At 38.1% G+C, this 21,886-nt stretch overlaps 1 protein-coding gene across 1 annotated transcript in view; it reads left to right on the top strand.

The window, feature by feature from the left end:
• Positions 1 to 5,984: 5,984 nt before the first annotated feature.
• The window catches only part of LOC117403493 (cilia- and flagella-associated protein 299), a 151,029-nt gene continuing 135,127 nt past the window's right edge, over positions 5,985 to 21,886 (top strand). Inside the window, exons 1-2 of the mRNA XM_059003577.1 lie at positions 5,985 to 6,172; positions 10,406 to 10,536. Of these exons, the coding sequence (XP_058859560.1) occupies positions 6,062 to 6,172; positions 10,406 to 10,536 (242 nt within the window). The 5' untranslated portion in view covers positions 5,985 to 6,061. The remainder of the gene's footprint in view (positions 6,173 to 10,405; positions 10,537 to 21,886) is intronic.

The following is a 21,886-nucleotide window of genomic DNA, read 5'->3' as shown; positions in this document are numbered from 1 at the left end:
TGCTTAACACACAGGTTTTAATGAAAGACGTAAACAGTCAACCTTAAAAAAATGTAGGAATGTAGGATTAATCCAACAGAGTTTGTAAAATAACATTTCAGCAGGAATCATGAACTTTAATATCCAAAGTGTATCTAAATAAAATAATCAAGCAGCAGAGTAACCATTTAAAAATGGTGGTATGACAGCTGTACTCTCCTCTTCAGATCCCCTCAGTATATAAACAGTACAAAATGCATTCTATAGGCTTGTGGCAGACAAATGATTTCTCCTTCCTTATATACATGTGGCCACTCTCAACCTTACATTCCCACACACACACTATTTACAGCAGCAGGGCTTCGTCCCTGCCACAAGGATATTATTGCTATAAAATAAAAATAAAATGTTTTGTGATCCTTTTTAGGTTAGTCATTTCAGACATTTCAAATACAAAATATGAAATAAATACATCCATTCAATAGTTACACTATCTCACAGCTGGAAGAAGGCTGCAGTTAAAATGGCCACCATGTCCAAAGAAGCCTTATTAATGTTTGACTGATGAAGGAATTCATTTAAAAATCTGGTGTACCTGACCTACTTTCTTAGACCAGTAGGTCTGAGTTTACAATGTCTAAACATTTTATAAGGTCTGGGTCCACCTTTTGCCTAGTTCTAATATATTTAGCCAATATTTATTCGTCAACCTCCAGGGTTACTGCAGTTGGTGTGAAGTTACTATTGAGCTTTGACACTGTAGACATTTTTTTCTCCCCCAAGACATCTGGCTGTCTGTTACCAGCAGTTTAATTTTCAGCACTCCTGTATACTTGAGTGAAGCTTCCATCTGTAATGTAATTACCATTTGATACACACATGCACACACACAGTTGAATGTTACTTGGTTGTGTCTCTGAAAATGATATGAATAATTGTTATAGTCCTGCATTTTAACTTCGGTTGCTGTAAATTTTTTTCAGTGAGGATAAAAGCTATGCACTTAAATGCATGAATAAATTATATATTACAAAGGTTTATTTAAAGTTGAGAACTGTAAAGATAGTCCTTTGCGTGACTGAGTCTCAGAGTCTCAGTTGTTTCAGGTTAACAAAAATAGTGGTCTTGCTCCCAAACGTGTGTTAAGCTCCTCGGCGTGGTTACAAACTGCCTGGTACATGTATTTTGCAGATAAAGATGGCTAGAATATGACTGCCTCTGACTGGGGAGTTCTGCAAACCTGAAGAGAAAATGTTTTCTAAAACTCTGTAAATGATAGCCAAAGCTATGTTAGATTGTATGTAATAAATAAATGGCAGGAAGTGTGAGAACATGCTACAGAATCATAGGCTATGTTTACAACACAAATACAGGCAGCACTCTATGATTGCAGCACTACTGTTCCTGAAATAATTTTACTTGACGCTGTACTTTTTTTTTTATTATGACAGACGAATTTAAAACAAACTTCGGAATGCTGCCCCAGTGGGTGTTATTTATGGTAATTAAGGATGGACTATGCTAGCATTTTGGGTGTCAATCATCAAAAGAAGCACGGCATGAATTAAACAAGCATTATATTCAAAAGGGTGTTTACAACAACTGTTACAATGTTAATACAGAAATGCTCTAATTTTACTTACCTAATTTGATGCATTTTGACCCATGGACCGATGTTAATTGTACCAAACTGGCACTGTGTGCATTTCCAAAATAGCACGATGATGGTATGAGGACATCAAAATGTTCCATTCTTGGGTGCTAAAAGTCATCATAAACATAGCCATTGAATGATTAAAGACATGGCTCCAGAATGTAGTACTTTACCCTGTTAACATTTTTAAAGTTGGATTTGATGAATTAAATAATGCAAGAGAGCAATGGCATCTCTGATGGAGTGGTATGTATATAGGAAGTACTTTTTTTAAGTGTACAGACTGTATAAAGATAAAAAGTTAAATAACCTCAAAACAGCAGCTATAAGGTCAGTAAATTAGTAAATTTAGTATCTCTTATGGTTATTAGAAGCCGATTTACAGAATTCATTAAAAAAAATCCTCTAATGGGGATACTTAATGCTGTAACTCATGAGTTAAAGATGTATTGAACTTATTACTTCACTAAACACAATAACCAAAACAATATTAACACCGTTATTAAAGATCCAGTATCTTACACCTCTTTCACACAGACGAGGTATGACGGCTCAGAACCGAAAAGCTTTGTGATCATTGCCTATATCATTGAAAAGCATTGCCTATATCATCACAGAGCCGTCATATTTTATGCCGTCTCTGAACCACCTCGTGAGGAGGTTCAGAGACGGCACTGAACCACCTTAACTTCTGTGTGAAATGCTATGCTGGCACTGAAGCGCTATAGTGGGCGTGGATTGAAAGTCAACATCCCACGTGACTGCATGTATACCGGACATGTTGGCTATTTTTGTCATTGGTGTCACACGCTTTCATTTTTTTCAAATACAATGGCTGATCAAGAACGAGGTAGCAATTGGAGTCTGGAATAAGTTAAGGAATTGTTAACTTTACGGGCGAATTTACAGGTGAATTAACAAATAGAAGGTATGGTGTATGATGCTGTAATTTATGGTCAAATTGCCGTTGCCATGAAAACAATCTGTTGACTGACAGGTTTTAAAGTTGTACTCACATGATCCCTTTAGCTGTTTGAAAGGGTTATGATGGTATTATACTGGCATTGATTGCACGATTTCGTGCTATGTGAATGGTTATTTTAAAGATTTTTTTTAAATCTCTGAGATGGCTCAGTAGCAGCGTTCGTGTGTGAAAGGGGCTAGCTTTTTCCCTAAAGTGACCAATAATGACATGTTCTTAATCCTTTGAGACTCAGTAACCTACATTGAGATACTGCAATTCTAATGAAAAATAAAATAACATTCCAACCTACTATGGTACAAAAGTCTTCATAAAGAAAAAGAAAGGTGGTCACTTATTGAAACCACTGTGACATTAGAGACCCTCATATTCACTAATAAACACTGAATCTTCTATTTCTGGTGGAATACAGCAAAACAATTTTTCTCAGAGCTCAAACACAAGCCCACTTTGCATTCTGAGCACATCCACTGGGGTCTTTAGGGGTTTTTCCTTGTACTGTATGTAGTGCAACACCTCGAGGTTTCCTGTGAACAGGCATGTGTCATGTCTGGCTTGTACATTGCTCAACTGGAATGTAGGGTTTGTAGCGTAGACTTTTCTCTTGACTTCTCCTTTTCGAAGAACCATCCTTAGAGCTACCTTTCACCTAAGTGAAACATGTTTTCAAACAGCCATCAAATTACATAAAAATGCATTGCATTACGGTGTTATGTATACAAAACCAAGTAATATAAAATGTCTTTGAATTATCAAAACATAAACATGTCACAAATCTTACATCGGGTGGCTCCGGTCTCTGGAGCGAAGCACGGATGAGGATAGCCGAAGAGTGACCGGGGATGCACGAGGTCAATCCAGAGTCGTGCCGAAGACTGAGCTGGGAGCCAAAATGGAGGACGAGACCTGCTGTGGAGCCAGCAGCGCAGAGGAAGCCCTAGACAGCCACAGTGTGTACAGCGCAGGGAGCCAGAGGAGCACGCACAGCAAAAAGAGAGAACTGGGTGAGCTATAGTAGCCCAGAAATGCATTGAGGGACTACTGCAGGAGCTGGCGGTAAGAGAGGTCAGCTTGAGGGTTACTGATTCGGGCGAAAATACCAGTGCGAGGTCGTCCCCATGAAGCCACCGTCCCCATGAAGCCTGACAACGAAGCGAGTGAACAACTGGTCAGAGCTGGAGAAAGTGGAGCAGCTGCCATGGACCGATCACAGGGCACTTGCGGCCACGATGGAGTGACAGTATGGACAGGCTGCATCAGAGTTTGTTTACGCGACGCAGCTGAAGTAATGGAAGAGGCGGGTTGGGGAGTTGCTGGGAGACATTGGGGATTGACATCACGGCCCTGATTGTCAAAGCGTACCCAGAGGTGCCAGAAGAAGCGCGTGACCGGATGGGGCTGGACGCGTTCCTGGGGGCTATTACACCCATTGAACTCCAGCGCCACCTACTGCTTGTGGGTTCTGCTACCCTGTAGCAGGCCATAAATGAACCACGGCGACTTGAACCCATTCTGCTGCCGGCCCCTGCCCTCCCCAGTACACAAGCTGCCCCAGTTAACACCGCGGCCCCCAGACCCGCACCAGCATGCGCTTATCGATCCTGGCCCGAAGACCACCGCCTGTGCTGGAGCTGCGGACAACAGGCCATCTGCAAAGCCAAACCCTCCACCACACAGCGTATCGTGACAGTGGGGTGGATCGGCCAGGGTAGCAACATGCACGTGCCTTGCACCATCAGCGGGGCACAGTGCAGAGCCCTGGTCGACACCAGTGCCACCATCACCTTACTAAGACTGTGCATGCCACCCCAATGCAGGGCCAACAGACGCTTGTGGTGGAGCTTGGGGGTTCCCAGCTGCCGCACGCAGTGTGGCTCACGATGACTGACAAGGAGTGCATACTCGGAGCGATCCCGCTCGCAGCGATGGGAGCCACCCTGGACTTGGACCGGGGACAGCTGAGTGTACGGGAGGGAATCGCCATGGTACAACTGTAGTCCATGGAGTCAGGGGACTGGACCCCCAACCTCTCAATGCCGTCCCCTGCCTATCAAACTTTAGTTTGCTAATAATGGCGTTCTTTTGAAATGATTACGCATAACATCAAAGTTATGCTGTGTTCTTGTCAGTTATTAGTTCAAAAAATGCATCGACTCACCAGTGAAGCAACACAAGAAGTACACGTTCCATTACTTCAGGTCACTGCGTATCCATTTATGTTATGTGCATATTCTTATTAAAACATATCTAGCCTTTCCCGGGACCGTTTTGCTGTTATAATATTACCAGCAGCAAAAAATAGACCCTATCGGTAGGCACACTTGATGCTGGGACAGAGGTAGCGCCAAATTTTTTAATCAAGAAAACGTGAATACACAAAAGGCCTACTTCTGACTTGGCTTGTCCAACGCGACTGTAGAGGTCTAAAGTGTGTATCCTAGCAACGCGCTGACTTTGTTTATCTAGCGTACTAGCACTAAAAGAAGCGCACAAAAGGTTTTAATGCAAACCGGCAACAGGAGACGTAAAACTGGGTTCTAATTTGATGCATCGATTCAGCAATCTGTAATCGAAGCTCGGGAAATTTAAGGACAGATGATCAATAATCGGTGGTCAATTAAGGAGAAATGAGACGCCACCCTGGGGAAATGGTGAACTGAAAGGGATAATTCTCTGTGGACAAATGCCCAACGTTTTGTTCCTGTGACAGCTGGTTATCCTATCCTACTGTTCCGGGGCCCAAGCGCCCTCCGTTACAAATGTAACCGTGAATCAATTTACCAGCATGTTGCATAAATCCATATGGAACAGGCATGTGTGTATGACACAACCTTTTTACCTCATGCGTGCTTACATGCTTTTTTCTATACCACTTCAGATACAGTGGATGTCCATGCTGTCCTACTAACACATAAGCAACTAAGTGAAATATGTGTGTGTGTTTGTAGGATGAGCAGCTACTGTTCTGCAATATTATTTGTTATTTACAAAGAGTTGTGTTTTTTTGCACCGGCTCAATAGTTACTTGTTTTTAGAAGAAAAAAAAAAATACCGTATGTATTTGTCTTAAAACCCTAACACCAAATTGTATCCTGTGACCATTCTAAAGTTTAGAACGGAAAATCTTCACGGTAATTGTGCATATTGTTAACTATATTGTTGTTTATGCTTATGCTTTTACCATTGTTTAGTTTTGTCACATTTAAAAATACGACATAAAACCACATCCAGCAATACTAGTTGTATGCATTGTATTTATTATTATTATTATTATTTACATGTTTATGTTTTTAAAAGTTACTACAGTGTTGTCTGGATGCAAACCTTCCAAAGTTGATGCCAGCCGTATTTGTGCAATTCTTTTTTCAAACAGTTGCTTCAGTCGCCCTCACAGGAAGTGTCTGTTGCTATGGCACTGCAGACCTTAGTGCTTGTAAACAACCAAGATGGAGGATGAAAACGCTGCTGGTGCTCTCGACAATATCGTCACTGAATTTAACACTTACGAGGATTTCTTGGACTCGCAAATCACTTCGTTGGATTTATATTACTTAGAGGTAACACTTTTTGCACTTAGTTTTAAGAAAATTGTTTAAATGAATGTGTACACATAATGCATAGTTCCCGTGCCACTAAGTTACCGGTAAAAACAAAACAAAACAAAACAGAACAAAAAAAAAGAATCTCAATTGATGTGGTTGAGAAGCTTTTTTTCCATTAACGATGCTAAGTATGCCTACGCAGTACGTCTATCAATATGTAACTGTAATTTATATGCTGTTTGTAGGCTATCCTTTAGTTTAGTCAGAAACACCTGCTTCACCTTAATCTGCTGACCTCACCTCATGCAGTTGGAATCCATTCTTTTAATTTTCCAGAGTAACATGAGCATACACAGCAGTAAAGACCAACTCCCCTTATTCATTGGCAGTTACTTTTCTTAACCAGTAAACACAGTAAGCTGCACAATTATATGTCGCCTTGGATAAAGGTACCTGCCAAATAAATAAATAAATAAATAAATAAATAAATAAATAAATAAATAACCATATTGTAAAGCTGTAAAACAATTTTATATTTAAAAATTCTCAAAATATACTCAGATTTATAAAGGAAAAGCTAACATGTGACATATGACAGGATATTGTGCTACAGTGGGCTAATTACAGACTGAGAAGCAGTTTGTCAAGGTGTGCATTACTTCTAGACAAACAAACAACCCTTAAGTGGACAGAAACTCCTGTACCTTTTGGGTGTTTTTTAAAGGACCCATAGAATAGGCCTAAGACTGAGGGTAACTTGAAAAAAATCTATAGAAATCAATGTATTTTTATTCTTCCTGAATTAAGTAAAAGACTAAGGGGTTATGTAATGTGTTGATTTGTGTTGTGCCTTTAGGGTGTTATATTTGAGCCCACTCCCCTCTGCGAGCTTATCTTCCCCACCATGCTGCACGCAGAGAGCAGAGTAAGTTGAGTTGGAGCAGTAGATGGAGCGGGACAGAGCTAGAGAGGGAGTATAGGCAGGGTATTTGGAAACCAGTAAAGGAAACAGGAAAGGGATATGTGTAAATGGTGTGTGTGCCTGAAACTAACCTGCCTAAAGTTGTGTGTGACCAAAGGATCCTGGAGATTTCACAATAAATCTGAGACTTGCAGCAAATTCTGAGGGTCTCCTTTCATGGGCCTTCACACAAACCTTACCACTGATTTGGTTAACCTATAGTATACCCTGCCAGGATAAACCACAGCTGGATATTATTGGTAAATCCTCTTGGAATGTATCAACCACCTGTTTTTGAGGTAATTGGTTGTTGATGCAATCCAGGGGAATTCCCCAGCCTTGTAAAATCCTCAATTACAATATCAGGGTGGCTTATTCTAGTTAGGGACAGTAAGCTATAGGTTGATCAAATCGACCTCAAACATAGCAGCCATACTGTACCGTGTCACTTATGCTTCAAACAATATGAAAAGGAGGTTTAATGTTATAAATGGCATGAATAGAGGGAGCAGTTTCATTGACTAACAAGTGTTTCAGCCTGTGCAGATATGTCACCACACCAGCACATCTTGTAACTTTTAGAACCATTCTGCCTGGTTCACTTGACAACCAGTGCACTTTGTGAAGGGAGGGGTAGGGTAGGTTAGGGTCGGGCAAAGTGGAGTAGGGTGGGGGTGCCATTTTACTGTATAAGCACAATAACACACAACAGGGTATATGGTCCAAAATCTGCAGACCTAGGCTGTCATATGGACACTATCATATCTGAAAAAGCCATTGTACATCAAGTATAGTTTTCTATGGCAGGAATAATGTGTCATCACTGTACAATATTGACCACTTGATTTCATTTCAGACACAAAACATGTAACTTGCTTAAACACCATTTGATTTGTCATACTACTGTAACCACCATAACATATGGAAATCACGATGGTGTATCTACCATTGACAGTTCCGTTTTTTTGTATCAGGGGTGTTTTATTGGGTTTTATCGATTAAAACAGAAAATCAGAAGCCCTAAATATACTGTAACAATAGGCATAGAAAACTTAATATGATGTGTAATATACTATTTTGCCACATGATGGAGGTATTGGTCTATACAAATGCCACCCATATCTTACAGCTGGAAAGATGGTGGTCTGACAGTCTGACATGTGTTTTGAAGAACTCTTAGTTTTTTAATGTGAACACACATCATATCTCACTGTCACTTGGACATGGATTGTCTACAAAAATACCCTTTTGCATTTTTGGTGATTATCAGTGATCTTTCTCTAGCACTGGAATGATCTGCACAAAGTTAGTAAATTTGATTTTACATTTTGAAACAACATTGTTGATCCAATGTAGTTTTTAAGATAAGGGGATCTATTCATTTTAAGTAAAAAGTGGAAGCATCTTTATAAAAACATAATTAAAACATGTCCAGTTCCACTGCCCAAACTACTGAAGATCCAGGATTGGCTCAAGCAGGCTGCATCATTCAGGAGCAATGCCATGTGAGTCTTGTGATATATTTAGATATTACTTTTTGCATCCATTTGATTAATCCCCGGGCAGTAAGTTTACTGTTTTTTCAAGCAATTGTAATGCGAGTGTGGGTTAACAAATGTTAAACAATAACGATATACAAAATCTAAAAACAATATACTGTATGTGAATTAAGCTATGGAGCAAATACTACAATATTTTCTGTCAAGACTTGCATTTTGTTGCAAATTCCATTTGAAGAATGTGCAAATGCATACATATTTCTGGGATTGGAAGGGGAGGGGAGGGGGGGGGATCCCAATTAGGGAGAGCAGTCAAATGATCCAATTCTGAAAGAAGTGATGCCATGGAGAAAGCAGCACACTTTCATTTTTCTTTTCCTTTCACAGCTTTATTAGGATGCCATAGGGGAACAGAATGTTAACTTTGTTCAATAGAAAGGTCGTGCCCACAATCTATTTATACCACACATCGAGTTGCACCATATTATTCCAGTAACACAATACTTATACGTCAAGGGGAAAAAACAAACACAAGAAAGAAAAAACCTTGAACATTTTATCATGGTGTTGAAAAGTTTGTTAAAACCAGGATCCTTCGTTCCTGATTCAAATAATTCATATGACATTCTAGCTTTGACATCAATGGTTGTCTTAACTGCTTTGAAGTGTGTGTGGGAGAGTTATTTTCAGTTTATGCTTAATCAGCCTTCAATTCTGGCAACTGAAATGCAATTACAGTCAGGCTAGTTGTGCAGTATAACTGAAATGTTTATGGGATATGCATTTTATTGCATATGTCAGCAATGGTTCATGATACACTGAACCAAAATAACTTCTTAAACCTACTCCAAGATTGAGTTAGATGTAGACGTGGTATAGTGCTTTTTTCTGTTGTCATTGCTGTAGACCAGTGGTTTTCAACCCTGGTCCTCGGGGACCCCTGTATCTTCTGGTTTTCATTCCAACGGAGCTCTCAATTACTTAACTGAGCCCTTAATTGAACTAATAATTAGCTTAATTAGACCTTTTTATTCTCAGCTCCTAAAAAGTTGCAGATTTCAAGCTATTTATAATATTTTATAGTTCAGTTAAAATCTCCAATTGTTTAAGAACTGAAACAGTTAAAAAGGCCTAATTAAGCTAATTATTAGTTCAATTAAGGGATTAAACCACTGCTGTATCTCATATCCAGTGCATATTGTGACCAATTAGGTAACCACAGCTATTCTGTGTACCTTAAACCAGATTGAATTTGCAATGTAAAAATGTGTAGTAATTAAATCACCTGTAATCAGATACAAATGGAGTCTTAAGGTTAAATGGCACTGACCTTGCAAATAAATATTTCAGAAAGTTTTAATGAAACACACCTGGTGCTTTATTTATCTTGCTTTTTTTTAAAGAGATGTGTTTGTCTTTATTGATCGGTTAGGAGACAAAAGTTATTCCAGAATAAAAATGTGACTCTTCTGGGACATGTGGCAGAGCCTTGACCCACCAAGACTTTGGGCTCCCACACAAGTTATGAAGTCATGCTTGTGGTTCAGCAACTGGAATATACCGATGTTTTACTATTTGAAAACGTTTATTCCCACATATGTATCTCATGCACAATGCCTCCTTTGTAGAAAACTGTATTTTGACCCCCATTTAATTATCTAGAAGCATTACCTTTGTTTTACACTGTTTTGTGCCAAGTGTTATAAAAAAGGTTTCTACTGAGTATTACACCTTCAAGCCTACTTTTAATTCTCTTAGCTCACCAGATTGTTTTCATTGCTCCTTTAGGATGAGGAGTTGGCCCGCCAGCTGGTGGAGCTGGGGTACAGGGGAAGCGGAGAGGTACTCAAAAGGGAAGAGTTTGAATCAAGGAAAGCAGCTGCAGAGGCCTCCAGGCTCTCTAAAAGAAGCCAGCAAAAGTAAGTTAACTTTAAGTGACTGGCCGAATCAAAGTGTCTCTTTTATTGTGTTACACTTTGTCTTTGTCGTGGTTGAAAAAAGAGACCACATACGCTTGCTTTGAAATCTGGGTTTGGGTGGGGTGAGGGGTGGATTCCATAAAAAAATCAAACTTGGAGTTATTTTATCAGTTTTATCTCAAGGTTATGCCAGTTGTAACTTAATGGAACAAAAACAAAAACAAATAGATTTCTCAGAAGTCCCTAAGTTTCTCTATGATAATGTTAGGGCTTTATTAATAGTTCTGATGGCACAGTCATAATTCAGCATTAATTGTGTGTCCACATTCCTCACACCAAGTGTGCTAGATTGCGTGATGGTTTTGTGAATGGACTTATGTCCGCTGTGGGTCAAATTGAGAACCTCAAACCTTTTTCACTTGTGAAGGGTAAGTGAAAGGCTACTAGACTGCTGTGTTTTAAGTATCAGTATATTATTTAAGGTGAGCCAGAAAAGAATGAAGAAAGTTTTGTTCTAGATCCTGTCCTCCCAGGGTTATTAATGGCTAAAATATTCATTAATCATGCACACGTGTGTACAATTTTGAACTTGAACATTACCCCTAAATATCAACACAGTCAGGGGTTTGACTAACCAGGGCTTCATGTGCTCACAAGTCCCAGACAGTTAAAGTAAGTACCACTTAAAGAATAGCTGGGGCTCTACTTAGGACCATGTTAAGTGCAATGCCCATTGTTTCATGTTGTTCGGAAAGCTGATTTATTTTTTGAGACTGTTCTTGGTACCACAAGACCAAATTAAACTGAAAGACCGTCTCTGGTGCAGTTGTAATATTTATTTGAAACTGAAGCTGGATACTTGAGTTTGATAAAATATGTCAGGATTTTCTCCCCTATGCCGCAAAGCTGTTAAACCTCACACCTTGGATATAAGACTCAGCTGCCTAAGTACAAAATGTAGAAAGTCTGTTTTCACAGTGACATTTAGCACTTTTTTACATGTAATGACCTTGCTACAAATGGAGAGACACCCATGTCTCACTCAGTTACACAGTACAAGTTATAACAGCATTCAAAAAACATTTACTATAGCGCCATTAATGAAAATACGTTAAACAGCATTGTACAATTGTAGGTTAAAAGGGTATTGAAAAACATAGAGTACGGTTGCTTCATTATTAGAAAAAGTTAAAAACTAGAAATAGTAGTTCTTGTGAAGAAATCCAAGTCTCCCCAGAAACATAATCTAAGGGGCATGTCATATCAGATCAAGTGGTTTGTAAACATGAAGTAAAAGTTAAATATTAAAAAGATTGTATCATTGATATATCCAGAGATTAAAAACAATGTGGTATTGAAACAGATAATGTTCACTGGACACCACCTGTAATGGAATTTTATTGAGAGAATCATAGAATACAACAGTGCACCAACTATAAACATCCCGTGTCAAAGGAACTGAAGTAATAAAATCAAAGAACACAGCTGTTTACCAGTCTACTGTTTTTATGCAATAGTCACATGACCTCAATATGGCAGCCATATTAGGTGAGAGAACAACTTAATGGTCAGCAATACCTTTAGGGGAGTTTATATAACTGCAAATATGAAGTTACTACCTTAAATGGTTTTTAAGACACAAGGCTTTGAAACTAGCGGCGGCAGATTTGCAAAGAAAATGGTAGGAAAGAGTTTATTTTTCTTGCACAACACCCATTGAACTTGCCTAGGAAATCACAGAAATCCCTGTGTACTGAGTATGAAGCCAATACTGTATCTCAAACCGTTAGGTCTTTATCAAACCAAAAAGTCATATAACCCTGTGTGGCAAAGTGCCCCGCCCCTGTGTGCATTTGTGTGTTCTATGTTGTATGTATGCGTGCGTATGTTAATGTTGGTGTATAGATTGGTACACGGGATATAAACAGGTCTGTGTTTCACGTGTGTTTAAATTGTATATTTGTATTTAGGCACGGGATTGCACATCACGCACATGCATTTAAAATATAATATGCGAGCACGGGGTTGCACAGAATTAATTCACGTGCTGGGATTCAAGTGAATAATTAATTAGTAATTGAATCCCAGCACAACAGTATATATAGATGCACATTTTCATTCAGTCGGGGTTAGGTGTTCGGTGAATGGAGAACGGGATTGGAGACGGAGGTGAAGTAAAATAATAATAATAGTAAAAGTAATAGTTAACGTGTTTTCACTCACCGTGTTTGTTCGTCTGTCTGTCCTGCACCGTCTGTTTAGTGTTTAGTCGTTTTGTATGTCTGTTTATTTTGGCTATAGTGCCGTGTCCTGTTTTTGTGCTGTTTGAAACCTTTTATTTGTTAATAAACGCTGAGTGCAGCCATTGCACTCAGCTCATCACAACCACTGTCGGTGTCTGGATTCCTTTCTGGTCTGACGCAACCCACTCTGGCCGTCTTTGTGACACCCTGTGACAGGGAGTACCCTGTTACTGGTTCTTGAGTGCATGTGTGCCTTTATGGAAGCAGCTGGAATGCGCAACAGGAGACGCGTTGCTGGGCAACTAATTGAGCAGGTAGGCTCACCCCGGTGCTGAGTTGATCAGGAGGACCTGATTGGCTGGGGGACATGCCCGGGGATCCTGCGCACAGCTCAAAAAGTGTCTGCGCTACAGCTCGAGGCTACTGCATGGCCATAGTCATACAGACGGGCGCTGAGTGAAAGCTTGCTGTGTTGACATCGAGGAGGAGAGCACCCGCTCCATGGGGAGAACTACTAATCGAAACTCTTCCACTCCAAGACAGTGTTCGTGAAGGCATTGCCCAGACAAGGCCATTTGAAAAAACCGTTTGAAGAGGCCAGAGTTGCCACAAGGATGCTGGGACTCCGGGAGCCCAGAAGTAGATCAGTTTAGGGGATGTTGATCCCAAACAGTATAGAGAGGGTTTGCGTAGAGTAGTAGGTTCCAGGAGCGGGACGTTCCATTTAGTGGGACTAGCGCTCAACATTTTTTAGTTTAGTTTTGTTTATTAAATCTGACACTAGGGCTACCATTGCTGGTACCCTAGTGACAGCCTGTGTTGAATTAAATCTGTGTACCTGTGCAGCGTATAAACACCCAGTGCTCTGTGTCTGCCTCATTATTATTCGGTGACGACCCACACACGTAACAAATCCCCCTGTTACAGCTAATATGGAGGCCATCTTAGATCACATGTCAAAGGTAAAGGTGCCATTAGATTTTACCCACAGAGTTTCCATAACACTGAAAAGGTGCCAGCTTAAATTTATAAGATATCAGTCATAATAGGTGCAGCAAATTTCCTATACAGGGATGCTACAGTAATTCAAGTAAGCTTGAGAATTTGAGGTAGCGGGGGAGTTCCATAAACAAGGAACATTACTGTCAAATGCCCAGTCACATAAAAATGCAAACCAGGTTCCAGGCACTACCAAAAGACACCAAAACAAAACAAGAAAACAGGGGATTTCCCTTAAACCTGCACTTACCTTAACTATCTGCCTAGCATAATATAGAAAATGCTATACAGCAGGTAAATTCAGATCACAGCTGAGCTCATATCACCGGCACATAGACTATACACCAGAACTATTTTTATTATTGATACTGATTTGCATTTTTCAGCATAATAATATGAGTATGATTCGTTAAACATGCTATGTATTTTATACCCAAAATGCTGAAACAAATTTTTAAGGATCAAAAGTTTGAATTGCTTAATAATCGAGAATAATGGCTGAATTGTTACGTTTCTGAATCCTGGAGGCTGTTTTTTCTCTAGCCTGTGGGTGTCATAAGGCCAGTTCAATGCTTCTTATGGTTTTCAGTCAAGATTGGTAACTTGACACGATAGGGATTTGAACCAGCAAACTCTTGATCACTTGAATCACCTTGGCCTCCATACAGCAGTGCTTTTACTAGGTGAGCCACTGGGGTCCAATTCAAATGTATAATTTTATATTATATTATTCTACATTGACTTGCCAAATAAAGACCACAAGAAAGTCCCACAGTTTAATCGATTGATTGTGTACTATATAGCCTATACACGGAATGAAAATAGACATACGGCAACTTCCTTTTAACGTCTGTAAACTTTTTTTTTTAATGTAAAATATCTAGTTGTTATTATATTTAATGTATGTAGTATATGTTGTATTAACGATAACCAGTAACATCCTTTTATTAAACTTGAAAAAGCTAGCTTGGTGTTTTAATGACAATAACTTGCTCAGTATACTATGTCTCTCACTCGATTTGTAGTAGCATTGTGCAGTTTCATCATTGCTTGGTTGTTCTTTATTTAAAGTTTATTTTTATGTTTTAAGTTTTAAATTAGTATTACTCTGCTCAAATCAGCCCCTTTGAGTGCAGTTTAATATTTAGAGCATTCTCTGTAGTTGCTCTAGCAATGCTGTCTTTTGTGTGCGAAAGGCTTGGTCTGCGTTCACATGTAAAACATGAATAAAATGAAATCACCATTTGTGGTTCCCAGCAAGCTATGGCTTGCAACATAAATAGAGTAAACAATTGATAATGACAATAATAACCTAACTGATAAAATATTGTAAAGAGTTAAATAAAGATATGTGAATGTGTCGATGTTGATGGCAAGCCAATAGGGCCTTTTACCCAATAATACACCCTTCCCAAAAGTAACACAAAGTGCAAAGCAAGTTTTGGTGGAATGCAACTTTTATATCCTCAACCTGTTTACTTTGTTTCAACATTAGATCCATATTTAAAAGGAACAGGTGTGCGTGGAGCTATTCATGCTAAAAAGTGAAATTATTACAACAATTTAAATAAAACTGTTTTCACACCTGGCTTCCCATAAAGATAACACAAATGTTCTTAGCTAAAAATAAGATTTAAAGTAAGCCTGTTAAAGTATCAAGATTGACATTGTTTTTAATGGGATGTCAACATTGGGTACATTGGGGTCACCGTAGCTCAATGGGAGAATGGGTGCAGGTGGTGAAGCTATATAATGGGGTTGGTCAGGTTACTGTAAATACTAGGGGTGAGTCTGAATATTCGAGTAATCGAGTATTCTAAATAAAATTACTACTTAAATACTTTGATTTCGAATATTCATTAATTTCTAAAACAAATGGAAAAATGCGCTAACTGTCTACACCCGAAAAAACTTGGCACGGTATTTTTAAGAGAGGAGGAAGTTAAAAGTGATCAGCCACTACAGTTATTTGTCTCGTACTGATATCGGCTTGATTTTGGAATCAGACTTTTTAAAAATGATTATTATATTGTGGAATCAGCAAGTACAGGTACAGTACATCTCATTTTTATGTTAGATTTTATAATAGATGTTATTGAAACACATTTTGTTGTGCTTTGTTAGTAAGCAGTAGTGTTGTGTGTTTTAAACGAGTCGTCCAAGGGTGTTGAAAATGCATTTGAAAGTATTGAAGGTCCTTTTTATAAAGTTCTGCTCCTTATAGTTAAAACTCCTCTGCTGTGTATTCTTATTTCTTACTTATAGTTTAAATATTATTTTATTTCAAATACATTAGGTGCCTTAGATGTTTCTTCGTTGTTGCTATTAATGTATTTATCTAATGCGTCCCTATGTGTAGTTGCTTCTAATATGTTCTAAGGACCTGTCACTACTATGAGTAATTAGAGGTTGAGTATTCGGGTATTCAAAACTTTTATTCTTGGTATACTCGAATATCTTAGTTTTCAAAATTCCCACCCCTAGTAAACATATTTTTTTTTGTTTGGCCTAAAGATGTGAGTGCATTGCTTATCATGGGTTCATTTGTGAAATTATGGGACCACAACAAGTCTGATGTTGCAAATTAAAGTAAACTATTTCCAGAATCAACACATGGTGATTTAGAGTGCTACTATATATTTTATCAGCAACTACAGTAGGTCTATACTGTCTGTTTTTAATGGAATCTGACTTTAAACGCCTGTATCTCGTGTTTGAACATTCCTGTACCAAACTGCAGAAAACAGGCCTAGTCTTTCATAAAAATGTGTCTTTTTATTTAGGATTTTTCATATTTGGGCTTAGAAAACCACTGTACCAGCTACTGGTGACTTTGAGTTATGATTTCTCTTTTTTACAGTTTTTAAAGTGTTTTGGTGTTTATTGCTGTAGCAAATAATGTATTGAGGAAACCATAGGAAGGCTCAGAGTTGGGCTCCCTTACCTGTCAAATCAGCAAAGGAGAACTTTTGTGGTAAGTATTTAATTTGAGAATGGCTTAACAATTGTGATGTATGCAATTGCTGATCATTGAAAGTATAATATGATAATAAGACAAATACCTATAAAATACCTATTGCATAGTACACATTAAAAGTTAAGGTTTTATAAATTACCACAGTAGCTGTCACCACAGGAAGGATTTATTTATAGACTGGAAGTGTACTGCAGGTGTGAGAACTTTACTAGGGGTGGCATGTTAGCATCCACAAAAGCCTGATTCTGGACTCCTTTCTCTGTAGCTTTCTCACATTTCTTTAGTTTCACATCAAGGACAGCTTTGTATAAAATTGCAATTTGTATTTTCCATTGCTGTGTAAAACATGCAAACACCTGCAGCTTTCGGAAGGCAAACATTTATTGACACTCCTTAAATAACTCAGCCATTCATTTTAAATGCCACCTGCTGTCTCATAATGACACTAGTAATCAAGAATAACAGTGTGTTAAATTAGAAAATGTGTACTGAATAAAAGTTCTACATTTACAGTTCAGGATGTATTCAATAGATTACATTGAAAACTTGATGACTATTTTATCCCCATCAAATAAATCACAAAACTCTCTATTGTGCAGTTGTAGTATAAAAACATAAGCGTTGCTAGTGTATTTCATTATAAAGGAAACTGATATATTGCCTCACAATATGTACCTACATAATGCTTCTTTAACTGCATTCCATATTAAAATGCTCTTGCCCATACATTTAAATACACTCACATGAGACTGCACAGTGTGTTACTCTCACATAGAATGGTTGTACATGCTGTAGGTCAGAGGCCACATGGATTGAGTATACACAATAAAGAAACAAGGTCATTTTTCTTAGCCTATAGCCGTGTGACTGAACAATTAAAACCATATGGAGTTGATGTGGTACAGTACTATATGTGGAATCAAACCTATTTTATTAACTATTTTTATCTTCTGATGACTTTATAAAGTATGCCTTGCTACAATGCATGCCCTAATGATTTTCTTTTTGGAAATACTACATTACTAAAGCATATTCAGAAACGGCTGGCAAATGCATTATACAGTACCCCTCAGTGATTTTGGGTGTTTTTATTTGACCTCAAGTATTGTATTTCTTTCATGGTAATGGATATGGACATCTGCTAATGAGTTAATTCAAAAAGGCTAAACACACTGCAGATGTTAAGTGCTGCTATTTTGATATACAGTAATAGTATTGTTTATGTCAGTATCCTAACCTTCTGGGTGTACAATATAAATGAACAACCACGTGCACGGCATCTTACTGAAAAGATGAAAGGGTGCTGCCTTCTGTTTGCTAAAATTGCACTGCTCCCTTAATCCAGATTACACCCTGCGGAATTGTGGTTATGCATACGCATATTTTTCTACATAATTTAACAAAGCATGTATAATTCCACATTTCCTGACCATCCCTTCTACGTACAGTACATTTTAAAATAGATCACTACAGGTTCAAACACTTACTTAAAGAATTTCTTGTCCTATGTCTTGTTGAGATTCGGAAGCCTGAATTTGTTCGTTGCTTGGGAGAGAAATCTACAGTGGTTATGCTACTGTACATGTTATGTGGCTACATGCTTTCTATGCAGCCTACCATTTTACATTTTGGAACTGTTTTAGCAGGGATAAATACACGTCGTCATGAATGAATGTTCTAATAACTTGATGATGCTACAGTTCTGCTAGAAACACTAAAATAGTTTGTGCATCCTGTGAATTTGCAATAACAGATGATATTATTGATAATGATATAACATACTTTTTAGTTGAAATTCACACAATTGTGTGTTACTCATGAAAAATATTAACAAAGTGTTACAAAATATTATCCCATGCAGGATTATCTTACAGAATATACAAACCCTTACAGTCACCAAATAATAAGTAAAATCTGATAGCACTGGGATTATCATTTACAAACAGCACTATAGCATTGATAAACAAAACATTAAATAGGGGTCAATAATGTCATTTGAATATATATCTAACCGTTGCACCCCTTATGTACACAGTTGTGTTTTTTCTGGCTGTGGGAAACTAGTGAAAGTTCACTGTGTGACTTCTGTGGAGGTCTAGCTATAAATGACTTTGAACACCTGCAGTTGTGGAAGCGGTTCTAAGGCTAGCTGTGCTGTGCTAAGACATTGTGTGACCTTTTATTTTTCCCCTTAGGTCAGCCTTGTCCAATGGACTGTCACTGTGCAGTGTGCTTGGGCTCTTTTAGCTTTCTACATTCTGAAACCTTTAATAAGTGCAGGTGTATCAACAGAGCTGTTTTCAGTTAACATTGACCTCGCCTGCAGTGTGTATCTGATCACTGAATCCCCGCACCTGTGGTAATAAAATACCAAGGGAGTAGAGATAGCGCACTGAATGCTAATCAGATGTTGCCCTGTTGTTGCATAGTTGTACAGTGTAAGAAACTTGCCCTTATTGACAACATAGTAGTGAAAGGGTTTTGCCAATTAAGCACAAATGGACAAGGGAGTGATTGTACCCTCCCACGTAAAAACACAACAGTTTCTTTGGGGTTAAAGCCTGCTTATAGTTGCTCAGAGTTTTATCAAAAGAGCACTGAGGGCTCCTTCGGAAGCTTTCGTAGGTAGTAACAAAAATTTAGCTTTAATTTTAAGACTGAAATGCTCAAAAGAGCAATAAAGATTAAATTACGTATACATACATATACAAAGATAAAACTAAGTTTCATAAACCCTGCAATTAGACTTCAGTTAGCTAGTATTGTGGCTTAAAAAAAAAATATATATATATCAGAAAAATCTTTTGTAGCAAAAGTTTTACTTTTGTGGATGAGGAAAAAAAGTTACAAGAAATAGATGTCTACAATTATTTATTTTAGGATCTGTTTTTGCAAAACTCAGAAAATGCTAATTCAAAAGTATTCATATCCTGACAAGGAAAATTAAATTAATAGCTAGTTGAGGCACCTTTAGCAATAATAGTCTCTTTTAAACAGTTAGGATATTTGTCAGTGAGCTTTTGGCATGATTCTTTAGTGATTTTTTTTTTTTCAACGCAAAATTGTTCTAGTCAATTCAAATTCCGAGGACTTCTCTTGTGCACAGCCTTCTTCAACTCATACCAAAGATTCTCAATCGGATTTAGATCGGGACTTTGACTAGGCCATTCCAGAACCTTGATTTTATTCCTCTTTAACCATTCTGAAGTAGATTTTGATGTGTGCTTTGGATCGTTGTTGTGTTGGAACATCCAGTTGCTGTTTAAACCAAGTTTTGTAGCGGAGGGTTTCAGATGATTGGCCAATAACTTTTGGTGTGGTATTGAATCCATTTTACCATGTATTGGAACGCACTTTCCTGTGCCATTAGAGGAAAAACAGCCCCATAGAAGGATATTACCACGTCCATACTTGACAGTAGGTATGGTGTTCTTTTCTTTGTACGCCTCACCACACTTTCTCCAAACGTAACGACTATCAGTGTGACCAAAAAGCTTGACTGTTGTTTCATCACTCCACAAAACCTTTGACCAGAACTCATATCCATCATTCAAATGCCATTTTGCAAACTTTAAGCGATTGTCCTTGTGACGTTTTCCTAAGAGTGGCTTTTTCCTTGGCCTGCAACCACTGAGACCTTCACCATGCAATACTTGACCTATGGTTGAAATGGAAATCCCAGTCCCACTTGCAGTCAATCTCGGATTGTTATTAACCTTCCTCACAATTATTCTACTTGTTCTTGGTAAAAGAACCTTCTTTCTTCCAGACTGAGGGAGCGTTGTGACAGTACCATGAGTCTTGTACTTCTTGATAATAGAAACAATAGTTGAAATGGGGATACTCAGATGCTTGGAAATCTTGTATCGTTCTCCAGCTTTATGACAATAAATCATTTTCTGCCTAAGGTCTTCAGATAGCTCTCTACTTTTTCCCTTATTAACTTATTGGTAATGACAGCGATCATCCTATGCCTAACACTTTTATACTCTGTAAGAATGTTCACCTACAATCCAGCATTTTCTAGAATTCGGTTCTACATGATGATGATGATATAAGTATAAGACCAGCAGATAAAGGTTTGGGAATAGTGAAAATGAACACAAATGACTATATGAAATCTGTAGAATGTGAATTAAATAATACCCTATGAAAAGAAATAACCCTGTGCAAATGATAGTCAGCACGATTGATAATCCAACACACATAATAGCTAAAATAGCAGAAAAACAACTTGGGTTACACGTTGAGAAATTACCAAGCTATGTTAAGGATACAACACCATTTTTAAAAAGACTTGAATCGCTAAAGCACAACCTTCTAGAGAATACAATTTCCTTTTGCATGGATGTAAAATCCTTGTACACAAGTGTCCATCATAAAGAAACTGAGCTAATTTGAATGAACTAATTAACTCCAATAATTATTCAAAAGTTGTGCATGCTAATGCGTTGGGGAGGCCAAATCAAGGCTAATCCTCAGAGCCAGCATTGCATGATAATATAAATATAAGTTAATATAAAATAATGTTAATTAAAATTAATACAGATTTAAAGATAGAAGTAAAAATTATGTCACAATATATAGAACACCATTACGTCATGTAAGAATAAATCATGGATTTGAATATAGATTTGGATTTGGGCAGCTGGCTCTTTGAGCTAATATATATATATATATATATATATATATATATATATATATATATATATATATATATACACAGTGTCTTGAAAAAGTCTTCACATGCTTGAACATTTTTCACATTCTACTGCCTAAAAAATACAATTCAAAATGCATTAAAGTAGGAGTCGTTTAGGATAAGTGCTGCCACCACCATGCTTTACTGTAAGGATGGTTTTAGCAGGGTGATGTGCCGTGTTTGGTTTACGCCAAACATATCGCTTAGCATTGAGACCAAAAAGTTCCACTTTGGTCTCATCAGACCACAAAACCTTCTCCCACATGCGTGCAATGTCCCCTAAGTGTTTCTTTGCAAAAGCTATGCGGCACATCATATGGCCTTTTTTCAGCAGTGGCTTCCTTCTTGCCACCCTCCCATACAGGCCATGTTTGTGGAGTACTCTTGAAATTGTTGAACAGTCAACATTTTCCCCAATCTCAGCCAGAG

The sequence above is a fragment of the Acipenser ruthenus genome, chromosome 1 (assembly GCF_902713425.1).
Source record: "Acipenser ruthenus chromosome 1, fAciRut3.2 maternal haplotype, whole genome shotgun sequence".
Classification (NCBI taxonomy): Eukaryota; Metazoa; Chordata; class Actinopteri; order Acipenseriformes; family Acipenseridae; genus Acipenser; species Acipenser ruthenus.
The sequence above is the reverse complement of the archived record's forward strand: the minus strand, read 5'-3'. Positions and strand labels throughout refer to the sequence as shown.